The 13,078-nt window shown below is 38.0% G+C and overlaps 2 protein-coding genes across 2 annotated transcripts in view; both read left to right on the forward strand.

Moving 5' to 3' along the window:
- LOC148739375 (uromodulin-like) overlaps positions 1–13,078 on the forward strand; it is a 112,722-nt gene that overhangs the window by 48,145 nt on the left and 51,499 nt on the right. The window lies entirely within an intron of this gene.
- Positions 4,232–13,078, forward strand: part of LOC148739379 (uncharacterized) — a 45,467-nt gene continuing 36,620 nt past the window's right edge. The window contains exons 1-4 of the mRNA XM_088749467.1: positions 4,232–4,627; positions 9,142–9,404; positions 10,024–10,138; positions 12,450–12,572. Of these exons, the coding sequence (XP_088605593.1) occupies positions 4,555–4,627; positions 9,142–9,404; positions 10,024–10,138; positions 12,450–12,572 (574 nt within the window). The 5' untranslated portion in view covers positions 4,232–4,554. The remainder of the gene's footprint in view (positions 4,628–9,141; positions 9,405–10,023; positions 10,139–12,449; positions 12,573–13,078) is intronic.

Genomic DNA, 13,078 nt, shown 5'->3' on the forward strand with positions numbered 1-13,078 from the left:
TTTGCGAAATGTGCAACTTGCAAGTTTTTGTCGGCTTTGTTTTTGCTGCTTGTTGGATCAGGACCTTAAAGGACCTAAAAGGTCAATGTCGATAGAAAAATTTGGCAGTTTTTCGCTAGTTTCTTCCATAGTTTAAAGAGAAGGAAAACTGCATTGGAGCTAAACAGGAAGGCAACTCTAGCGATCTGCACCCAGGTAAAAAAAAGCTCACGTCATCTTATTACGCACAGGCGTGCGTAAATAAAGATTTTGTTCATAGCGGCTCAATAGGACTTAGTTGGGGCAAGCACGCGCGCTATGTTATAATTTGTTTTGGTACATGACGCGCTCGTCCTTCAAGGACGTCTTTCACCTGTAATTCTAGATGCTTGTGGTTCTTCGTTTTCATTTGTTACATATATCTTATTAGCCAAGCGCGAGGGCCGTACTTGGAGAATATCGGCCCGAGGTCTTGACAGTACGGACCGAGCGCAGCGAGGTCCGTACAAAAAAGACAGGGGGTCGATATTCTTCCGGTACGGTCCCGAGCAAGCTTGGTTGATAAGAGATCTATTATGCGACTGAAGTTGAAAGGGACACAAGTGCGGTATCATTCGGGACCATTCGGGACAGTACCCGGCCCAATACTGAGAGAATATTGACCGGCAATAGAGCATTTTGATTGGTTGACTTTAGTTATTGGCCCTCTGAATGCCCGAGTCGTGTAATAAAGTATAATAAAAAATATGCAAACTATTATTGATACGCTGAGAAACACATGCTTAAACAATCGAGGCTCTCTTGTGTTTAACCTGGAATAACTGTGATACTGGCCGCCAATAAACGATGTACATGCTATACGATTACTATGGAAACACACACTAATTTTTTCCTATTTCGATTATCGCCCATATCCAGAGAAGCCAAGAGAAGACCTCGAATTTAATCAAAGGACTTCCCATGGTTTACTCGATGTGTAGACGTTTCATCTTTAACAAGGTTTAGTTTGGTTTAGTTTATTGAGGTTCGCCAACATACAACACAAAAATATGTCTAAAAGGGTACCACAAGGGCAGGAGAAAAGAACAGGGCACGCCCCAGTTTATATTTGTTTCCCTGGCTTGAATAATAAGGATGGGAAATATTGTTATGTAAAGCAACTTTAAGAATCAGTGTGGAAAATTTTATATTAAAAATTAATATGAAAAAGTCGGGACTTTATCGCTACATTATTTTTTCTAAAAAAATAATTAAAGATGAACTTCTGTTTTGAGGGCTCCTGAGCAACAGCACTCGATTAGGTCTGTAGGCTTGTCGAAGTTCTATTTATTACAACTGTTATATTTTCGTTTAAAACTAAAAAAAAAAGTGTTTACTGCAGTGAAATCATATGTTTTGTTTTATGTCTATCGCAAGACTGATTCATTAACGATCTGTTTAAGAAAGTTTATCAGCTGCAAACTAGGGTGAAGTAAGACTCAAGACGTAGAAGATTTGAATGGAAAAACATAAGCAATGTTTAACGGTGCAAACTTAAAAGGTGAAGGAAGCATCGTCCGGCAAAAAATGTATTAAATTATCAGCTCTCAAAAAATAGTCTACTCTTTCGAAAATTGTCTTCATATGGGCTTGAGGCTGCCATTTTTACAGTTGCTTGGCAACCTAACAGATCAGCTAACAAGTTCTAGCTAAATTAAAGACATTTGTATTGTAGAGGATTTAATGGAAATTATTGCTAAATAAAGACATTTAGAAAATTGTGGGAATATAGACTAAGTAATAACACAAAAACAAAAACAAAATGAAGTAAACAAGTTTTAACCGTAGATAAGCGAAGACTCTGCTCGTCTGATGGGATGACCACGAGTTCAAAAAAGATGTTTACCATCATCACGTAGTGACATAAAACAACCCTCCATGTCCTGAGTTCTGATAAAACATCTTTCACATATCACGGCCAAATGTGATTGGCGAACACGTTTCTAGGAAGTGTAGCCTTAAATTGGAGTTACATCTTAGTCAACAAACTGCTGTTATAAACTACTTGGTGTGCTTGATAGCTCCAAAACATCGAAAGTATTTCTTTTTAGCTGGTTTTGTGCGGACATGAGAGTTTTTCTCCACTTGTTCCTTGTCTCTGTGGTGCTTCCCCTCAGACAATTTCAGTCCTGCCCAGATAGTATGTATTAAAGCTTGCATTTGTTGATAAGAAACCTTTATGTTTCTGTTCTTCATTTTCCAGCTAAGCAATATACCAAAAACAAAAAGGAAACGCAAATTTTCGAGGACTGAAAGTCTCGTGCATAGAGGCCTCACTAACAAAATGGCTAGTGAAACTCGTCGTCCATTTTAATACGCTGGTATCTTTTGTTCATTCAAAATTATTTTAGATCCTTTTTCACAATATGTGAAAGTGTGTTTGCAAAGTTTTTTAGTTATAACTGAACAATATCCGCAATTACTTAATTGGTCATCTATTTAACAGCTTAGAGCCTCGAATTCTTTTCAGACACTCATTTGAATCCATAAAGTTCTATCGAGGTCACTCAAAATTAATTAATATATATTCGCAAGTTCCTTTTGTTTGTCTGGTGCTTGCACGAACTAAAGTAAGAGCCTAACGTTAGCCTCGCACTTAGGGAAATAAAAATTGATATCTTAACTAGTTGGAAAAATTTTTTTTCTAAATTCGAGAGATTTCCTTCCCTTCTTTGTTGTTTTTACATGCTGCTGTGGAATAAGAATCTCTCTTTGGATACGAGATTATTCGCTGGTGTAATATTTAGTTGACATCGGAAACATGTTACCGACAGGTGTTAAATATATACCAAAACGACTTTCTAGTAATTTTTGGAACTCGGCATTCGAGGAAGACTGTTTTCTTCATAGCACCCTTTCTGTGTTATGTATTACGCAATTTTTGGGAGCCCGATGAGTGGGTTTTTTCAAAGCTAATAAAAACGTAGAGAAAGTTGTTGAAATGCAGACAGAGCAATTATGTTTCCAATAATGCAAAAGGAATACTGGCTGCGAATGAGTGGGAACATCAAAACTTCTCACTTGACGGGTGGCTAAAAGATAGATGACATGAATGTCTAAACATGAACATACTGAATTTAGTTATATTTAAAAACTCTTTCTTGGAACATTCTCGCAATTCAATTAAAATCGACGCACAATGAAGGGACAGGATGATTTTAAAGTTCAATGGCGGTTTCTAAAGCTTTTTGAATATTAATTTTCTATGGAAACGTTTTATCTCAAACAAGTTTAATTTATATCGATAATGAGAAAAACAAGTTCTAGCTAAATTAAAGACATTTGTATTGTAGAGGATTTAATGGAAATTATTGCTAAATAAAGACATTTAGAAAATTGTGGGAATATAGACTAAGTAATAACACAAAAACAAAAACAAAATGAAGTAAACAAGTTTTAACCGTAGATAAGCGAAGACTCTGCTCATCTGATGGGATGACCACGAGTTCAAAAAAGATGTTTACCATCATCACGTAGTGACATAAAACAACCCTCCATGTCCTGAGTTTCATAATTCAATAATTGTCAATGCACAATGAAGCGAAAGGAAGATCTATAGCGGTTTCAAAGGTCTTTTCAAAGCCATTCATTTCATATCTAAGAGTTTTGTCCCAAACAAGTTGAATTTTTGTGGCAGATATTATCATATAGACCAGTTTTCAAGAAAAGATGCGGAACATACCAGTTAGGGTATTTTACAGTTCAGTTTGCATGTATCGGTTTGGCAAGGTATGCTTTTCTCTCTTAGGGGGGGCCGTCTCGACTTCCCGTCGAAAGAAGGTTCTCTTTTTTCTTTGCCCATGAAAAGTGTTTGGTGGAACATTCAGCTTTCATAGTTTGGTTGTTCTCCAATTCTCCTGTTTTTGTGTCGCCACAAGCTAAAACTGATTTCTGGCCAGACCGCCCGTGTGGACAGCGATCAAAATAAGAGGAGAACCTTTTTTTGGACTTAATTTGCATATCAAAAACTCACTAAATTAGAGGAAAGAATACTTAAAATGCAGGTGCAAGTCGGGCTGAAACAAAAACTCTCAGTGAGAACGACACTTGACAAAAGAGTTTACCTCATTGAAGCCATGATCTCTAAAATTGTGTTCTAAATTTCTTAAGAACTTTGGTCAAAATGCCACAGAGATATCAATTTGAATCTTAAAAAAATAATAATAAATAAGATTTCTTATGTGCTTGCTTCCTTTTCGCAGAGTTTAACTAATAATTTCTTTTCTGGTTTGATGCTACTTCTAATCACTGAAACAGGTACAAGAAGAGTCCTTAAGGACAGAGGGCGAACGATGGAAATAACTGCCTGAGGAGAAAACTAACCAAATTAACTGTTTCAGAACAGCGTCTCCGTGACGGGCGATAAAACATCTTTCACATATCACGGCCAAATGTGATTGGCGAACACGTTTCTAGGAAGTGTAGCCTTAAATTGGAGTTACATCTTAGTCAACAAATTGCTGTTATAAACTACTTGGTGTGCTCAATAGCTCCAAAACATCCAAAGTATTCCTTTTTGGCTGGTTTTGTGCGGACATGAGAGTTTTTCTCCACTTGTTCCTTGTCTCTGTGGTGCTTCCCCTCAGACAATTTCAGTCCTGCCCAGATGGTATGTATTGAAGCTTGCATTTGTTGATAAGAAACCTTTATTTTTCTGCTCTTCATTTTCCAGCTAAGCATAATACCAAAAACAAAAAGGAAACGCAAATTTTTAAAGACTGAAAGTCTCGTGCATAGAGGCCTCACTAACAAAATGGCTAGTGAAACTCGTCGTCCATTTTAGTACGCTGGTATCTTTTGTTCATTCAAAATTATTTTAGATCCTTTTTCACAACATATGAAAGTGTGTTTGCAAAGTTTTTTAGTTATAACTGAACAATATCCGCAATTACTTAATTGGTCATCTATTTTACAGCTTATAGCCTCGAATTCTTTTCAGACACTTATTTGAATCCATAAAGTTCTATCAAGGTTACTTAAAATTAATGACTATATTTTCGCAAATTTCTTTTGTTTGTCTGGTGCTTGCACGAACTAAAGTAAGAGCCTAACGTTAGCCTCGCACTTAGGGAAATAAAAATTGATATCTTAACTAGTTGGAAAAATTTTTTTCTAAATTCGAAAAATTTCCTTCCCTTTTTTGTTGTTTTTACATGCTGCTGTGGAATAAGAATCTCTCTTTGGATCTGTGATTATTCGCTGGTGTAATATTTAGTTGACATCGGAAACATGTTGCCGACAGGTGTTAAACATATACCAAAACGACTTTCTAGTAATTTTTGGAACTCGGCATTCGAGGAAGACTGTTTTCTTCATAGCACCCTTTCTGTGTTATGTATTACGCAATTTTTGGGAGCCCGATGAGTGGGTTTTTTCAAAGCTAATAAAAACGTAGAGAAAGTTGTTGAAATGCAGACAGAGCAATTATGTTTCCAATAATGCAAAAGGAATACTGGCTGCGAATGAGTGGGAAATTTAAAACTTCTCACTTGACGGGTGGCTAAGAGATAGATGACATGGATGTCTAAACATGAACATATTGAATGTAGTTATATTTAACAACTCTTTCTTGGAACATTCTCGCAATTCAATTAAAATCGACGCACAATGAAGGGACAGGACGATTTTAAAGTTCAATGGCGGTTTCTAAGGGTTTTTGAATATTAATTTTCTACGGACACGTTTTATCTCAAACAAGTTTAATTTATATCGATAATGAGAAAAACAAAAAGAAGAAAAACAATATAAAAATCAGAATGTAAAATCAAGAATTTGTTCGTGCTTGGCGCGTGCGTATCGTGAAACGTATGCACGCTGCAGGAAGTCTGCAGAGCACAAGGGGGGCATGAGAGTTGGTTGAGCTGAGGTCATGAGATATTTCAAGACCAAAGCTTTTCCCAAGGAGCGCTAAATCTTATTCTTGGAAGCGGAAAACTAACAAATTTCTCTCGTTTACGACGCCCGCGTAGTACAATCAGCATGCTTAAATAATTTTTACCTCGTGAATTGCGCGCATGCGCAAGAGCGAGTTGTAGATATGATGTAAAGAATGGCAGTCGGTAGCTCGCTCGATTGGTCAATTCCTGTCAACGTTTTTCGAATTTAGGCTTTTAAGTGCATTTGAAAGCATTTGGCGAGTAATAGACAAATGAAATGGCAATCTTTGTTGCTAAGAATAGTGGTGGGGTGAAAAAGAAGCCAATGATAATCTTGAAAGAGTTTAAAACTATACGTTTTTCATCCGTGAATTAAAGTTTTGCCAAATCTCTCAATATACACTTATGTCTCATGCAGCGTATATTTCTTTGGTGGCGTCAATGCTTTGAATGTATATGTACAGGAAAATGATTATTGTGTTCGAAAAAGAAAAAAAAAACCAAAGAAAGGAAATAAAGTGATAGTTACGTATTAAGTTTTAACTAAAAAATGAAGATGAAAGGTAAACATTGCTAAATAGTTTCGTAGGTGTGCCAAATAGGCACGCGGTTTATATTTTAAAAGGAATATGCGAATTTGTGCGTGAGTGGAGAGATCTCAAGTTTCATGGAATCTGTCAATTGGAAGCACGACGAAAATGACCAAGAAATATTTCGGGAAGACATTTTTATTCAAAACAGTTCTTCATTTGCTGATTATAAGCAAAAAACGTACGAATTTCTCTCAAGTACAAAGCCCACGCAGTAAATTTTATCTGATTAGATCGTTGATTACTTGACTTCACGGCCAGAAAATTGCGTAGCGTTCTGTTGAAAATTCTGAAAAACTGTGAATTAAGGCAAAATCTTCTATCAAACTATACTTTATGAACGCGTTGTTTCTCGAACATAATATTTATCGGGCCATGGAATCGTCAAATTGTCGCTAGGCCCTGCTTGAAGTCCGAAAGTTCGGTTTTCAGTCTACGTCCACAATTCGCATCGCTTTAGAGAATCGTGCTGTCGTTGACTCGAGAGCTTATTCAGTCACCTTTAAGACCTTGAAATCCATTATTTTCCAAGGAGAGTATTCTACAGCATTGCTACTTTATATTCTCAGTTCCCCAAGGTCTAACTCGATGGCAAAGGAACGAAAATTCCCACTGGAAAATTTTGAAGGTCGGCCGGGCAGACGCCATATTTTCAAATTTGATCATTTTAGTATGAACACACAGAATAATGACCCTCTAGTACCCCTAAGGCCATGAAAATATATGCGCAAACGACGGATTCTGATTTGTTTATTGATCTCCAAACTATGGAGTAAGTTTGGAGACAAAATTTTGCTTAGTAGGGGAGGTAGGAGGGAAGCGTTCTCGCGCGAACAAATCGCGCGGTTCGGGCGGTTATGCGCAGTTAAGCAAAACGAACTGAATTTACTTTCGCGCTGCGGATTTGATCCAACCTCTCCTTCGTAACAGGGAAGGTTACTATGTTTGTGGCAGTGCCACAAGGCCATCTACAAAATGACTCACTAGACAGCATAAGCATAAAAAGAACGAAAGCATGTGATAATCTTATGCATACATGCTTATTCTTATGTCCGAGCGTCCCATCCAGCGTATAAGCTTTTGTATGTTTATCCCCATGCTTAGTTTTACATAAACTTGAATTCCTTTGTTCTTTTCGGGGGGAATCGGTCGGTCAAAAGATTCTCGGTGCGTAATTTAAAATTGTCAACTGCTTTCTCGTTGTCTGCACCCGCAAATAAAGATTCGAAGTTGTTTTCCGAAACCTCAATTGAGGTGCCGCCACTAAAACTGCTTTGAGTAACAAACAGTTCTGACTCTGAATCGCTCAACATTGCTAGCCTGTTCCCAGCATTCACTACGAACGAGACGACCAACTAATTCGAAATGCGACTTTAAAAAACTAACATATAATGAAAAAGCCGAGAAACCTGTGAATCCCACTAATGCCAGCATGGAGTGTTAAAAAACAAAACAAACATGAACAATAGAGCCATTTTTCTTCAGTGTATTTTTGCATCGCTTGAGGAATCCTCGCACATGTAAAAAATGCCATTTATCGGCCTTCAGCTCGTGGTTATGTGATTTATTCCCCTCGTGCGTTTCCCTCGGGCAACGCACGAGGGAAATAAATCACATAACCACGAGCTGAAGGCCGATAACCCTTACTTACATCGCAAGTAAATACCAAGCTTAATATTGCAACGATAGTTTATCGATAAACAAAACAGCGCCATTTTGAACTTTCTTTCCACAAACCTTTACAGTTAAATCTGGAACAGTGATTGTCTTATACTAACTCCTACCCAGACCATATTTTCTGTCTTTGACGCCTAAATTAATTTTACATCATATTCCTCAAAACGTTCATTTACCAGTCCAACACTTCTTAGAACGATTCATATCCTAGTGTGGAAATCAAACATCACTTTCCATTGACGACATTGTATGGTTTTCCAATTCACAAGTTGGCTCACAGAGCCTTTGATTTGCTAGAATTTATGACGAGAATGTGTAGCTTTGAGTTAAAAATTCTGAAAGATTTTAAGAAAAAAAATAAGTAAATCAACAGTGCTCAAATAATCCTTGTTACGGCCATAACTCGTATCGCGTTTAGAAATTAGATATTTTTAGCCCCAAAGCTATTTTCGTTTAGGCGAGGAAAATGTGATTTGAAAAAATGTACGCAAGTTGAAAGTTCATAATTGAAACTTCTTGCCTCTTTTATCTTTGAACATTAATGGCAAGTATTTAGTTTTCTGAAGACAAATTTTCTTTGGAATTTGGGCTCGTCAAAGTTACACTTTTTCAATTTTCGGTATCATTTTTAACAACTGTGAAACTATGTGTTTCAGGTGTCTCGCAAAAAGTAATTAGATGAAAAAAAAAATTCTTTGATGAATATAAGAGGTGATCATGAAAATGATTTGCATTTATATAAAAGAAAGAAAAAATACATTTTCTGTCTTTTGGAGGTCATGCGATCCTTTTCTAGAGATCTATTTGGCTCGAAAAAACTAAAGAATTTATATAATTTGATGTTGGCATTTTACTGAGTATGTCATACTTATCAATATAAGTCCCAAGCGCTCGAAAAGCGAGTTTAATTAACAACGGCTGCGACCTTTAGAATTCATGACCCATATCGCTATTTAACATTTAATGATTTCAATTTTTAGATCAATGCCGTATATTAGCATTTCCACCGACTCTGTTCTTTGTGGGAAAACGTCTTGTTAACCACACCGTAAGAAATACTAGTGTGATTGACAGGGACACGTGTGAATATCGTTGCTACCTGGACTATGACTGCGTCAGTGTTAACTTTTATTTTGGAGAAAATGGAGCAGAAGAACACAACTGTGAACTGAATAACTCAACGGCTAAAGAGCATGATAAAGATCTGGTGGAAGCAGCGAACTATGTGTACCATGGAACTAAGGTACATGGACGAGCTGTTAATTGCACCTCTCTCTCTTCTAGCGATTCATGAGAGCAGAGGGGTACTTTCGTCCATTATTTGTTATTCTTAAACAATTTTAGGCAAGTGCTTTTATAAATAAGCAGTTACCAAGAACAAAAATCCTTTGAGTGCCTTGTGGACACCCAACTCTATTAACAAAAGTATGTAATTTGTCAGTTTAGAACCATGCGTCACCGGCCTTGAGTAAACTGGCAATTGATCGCTTTCTTTGTTTTAATAAAGAAAGCACATCCATGCCTCTTACATGATAATTCTCGTAGGCAAAAATAAATGGGTCATTTTAAGGCATTACCGCAAAAGTTTTTATTCAATTGGTTTTTCGAAGCTTGAATATACTACGTTTAAATTTAATCGAAATAATTAAATCCATTTCATGGCTCAGGAGAAGATCACAACGATGGATATAACGATATAGCCGACCTATGACTGGGGTTACTAAGTGCTGTTCTTAGGAACGACACTGTACTCTTTAATTCCTGTCTAAAGACGCCCCTTCCCGATTTGTTTTTTTTTTTTTTTTGTGCGCTCACGTTCTCTGGGCAACTACCTGTGACATCCCATTTTTTTTCTTTTTAAGAACTTTTGCGCTCAATCTCCATGCAAAAACAACGGCACCTGCCACTCGGGATTTACAAGACAACGATTTCGCTGTTTATGTGCGTCTGGATTTACTGGCCACGATTGTGACGTGGGTAAGACTTGAATTGATAGAAATTAATTTTGTATTTAATCGCAACACAGTGGGTGGTTTAAGATTCAAAGTCGGCTGTACTTCTTTCACTTGTTAACAGTGACCTAATGCCGAGGAAAAGGGGTTTAGGGGCGCAATATCCAATTTCTTTTTCTTTTTCTAATTTCTGGGTATTATGTCTTGTTTAGGGTGAACAGGAAGGAGCTGTAACCAGCTCCGTTACTTGTAAAATTCGTTTTCTTTTTTAAAGATCGTCCTGCCTTTTTCAAGTTGCAGCCTCGGGTGCACTCATGTATTATTCTCTAGATATCCCTAGGTGGAGTCTTTTGATATCAATAAGAACTCAAGCCACCTCCATTAGGACCAGTCTATTTCAGGCATTCAGTGGAAAAGTAGAACAATGGATTTGAACTCTCCTATCCAGAACACGATGCTTTGTCGTATCAGCGCGATAAAACCTTTTAGAACTGGGCGAAATTGTTGGAGGCGCGGTGGCTTCATAGTCGGTGCGCTCGACTCCGGATAGAGTGGTCCGGGCTCGAGCCCCGGCCGGAGACATTGTGTCGTGTTCTTTACTCTCACAGTGCCTCTCTTCGCTCAGGTGTTTAATTAAAAATGGCTACTGGCAAATTTAATGCTGGGGGGGGGGGGAGGGGTAACCCTGCGATAGTCTAGCATCCCATCCAAGGGGGAGTAGAAATACTCCTAGTCGCTTCATGTTACAGACACCGAAGTTAAGCACCGGCGTGATGGGCCACTTGGTTGACTGGCCAAATTAATGCACCATAAATGGTAACCTGATATGATTCGGAAGATGATGGTCTAGTAGAATAATTGCTTAATGGATGACTGAATGCTTTTTTATCAACGCTGAAAATCATAAAAACTCTGCACATCATGCACAACAGCTTTAAACGTTTTATTCAATCCTCACGTGTTTTTGAGATAGATTTGATGATCTAGGACTCACCTATCTCACTCGTTTGTTATGGGACTAAGAAGAGCCTGGGCTGCACCTAAGAAATTCTTAACAGCGGCAATTCTTCTAAATCACCACATTTGAGGACCATGTGAGATTGCAACGCGCATGCGCGAGATCAGTGCACGTTAGCTTGTTAGCAAGATTGGTCACGAACGTTCGAATCAGGCGTGAAAAAATGTCAAATATTGAACATATTGAGGATTACGCCTTGAAAACCTCTTTTATAAAGAAGGCAAAGAAGCTCCCTCATGGCGGGAACGAGGTTCCCAGGTCAGAGGGCACTAGTGGTGTAGAAAACACTACTTCAAACGGTTTGTCGGAAAACGCGCCCGAAAATGACATAACACTACAGAGTGAGCTGTCAATAGTTGGCAGTATGCTAACGAATTCTATGCTTACTCTCCAAACAACTTTGACTCAGCAGTTTGAAAAACTGCAAAATACTATTGAAAGAACTTGGTCCACAGAGGAAAATAATCTGTTGGCGAGCTCCGAGGGAGAATACAGGAGTGAGAGTGACAATGAAAATGGCGATGTGACAGAAACCGCTGCAAAACGGTCGAAAAACGTAGATAAAAAATGTGATGTACTCGACGCAATTGCTCAACGCCTCACAAAGACAGAGCCGACCGATGTTGCTGTCAACGAAAAACTTGCTACAATCGTGAACGGACTCATGTTGAAATTGTAAAAACCTCAAGAATCAAAGCTCAAAGGAGAAGGGGAAAAAATCGTCCGACCACAAAACTGCGAAAGTTTGGTCGTCACAAAAGTGGACGAGCTTATTTGGAACAGATTGAGGCCGAACACGAGGTCCTTTGACTCGAGGGTACAAACAGCCCAAGGCATGTTGATCAAAGGTGTCATTGAGGTCATCAAAATGCTCAAAGAAATGCTGGACCTGAAGTCCAAAGCAAATGACGAGTCAGTGAATGATAGTATAGATTATGAGAGCAAACTTAACCAGCTGATCGACAAAGGAATGTCAGCTATAGAAACGCTTAGCAACTATAGAAACTATATAATAACTTAGAAACTATACAATAACTATCGTGTTAGTAGATGTTACTTCTTGAATTTTTGAATGCTGTTCCATCTATGAGATGAAAATGGCAATATACTGATGGCAAGTCATGTGGACACTTCTCTAGCTAGCATTTATTTTACGAAACTCACCGAAGTCGCCTATTTTTTTTTTTTTTTTTTTTTTTTTATATCACGGCTGATATACTTTTCAGCGATATACTCTTGTTCGTTTATTCCTTTGTTTGTTTGGTTTTTTGGGCTTTATTGCTTCTATTGATTGCCCCGACATCTCTTTTACTTTCAGATATCGACGAGTGCAGTAACGGAGACCATCTCTGTGACGTCAATGCGAACTGTACCAACACTGACGGTTCCCACAACTGCACCTGCAGGGAAGAATACATCGAAGATGGACAGTCATGCCAAGGTACGAGCGAATAATGAATCAGAAATATGACTTCGATCGCACGCTACATGATAGTAGCCTTAGCATTAAATAAAGCATCGTTAGCAGGAACTATTATCCTATTAAGTGCTACGTGCTGCATTTTAAGCAGCCTTACCCATGCATGTTTATGCAAGGGTTCACCATGATCTACATTTTGCCTGTTTCAGAGCCATTATAGTGGTGGGTTAAAAATAATTGTGACGAAATGTTAGTTTACAATATCTAACTCGTAAAACACAAAAAGGAGAAACCGTTGTTTTATCCTTTGCAACGATTAATAGCATCGCACGACTGAGATTCTTTATCCACTTTAAAGCAACAAAAATGAAAAAAGTGCAAAATATCTTTGTGGTGTCTCAAATATTGACGAATGTAAAGGAAATCACTCTTGTCACCTGAATGCTACCTACGCCAACGGCAACGGATCGTACGTTTGTACTTGTAAGCCCGAATGTACTGGAAATGGACGCAATTGTACAGGTATT

This window comes from Stylophora pistillata, chromosome 2 (genome assembly GCF_964205215.1).
Source record: "Stylophora pistillata chromosome 2, jaStyPist1.2, whole genome shotgun sequence".
In the NCBI taxonomy this organism is placed as follows: domain Eukaryota; kingdom Metazoa; phylum Cnidaria; class Anthozoa; order Scleractinia; family Pocilloporidae; genus Stylophora; species Stylophora pistillata.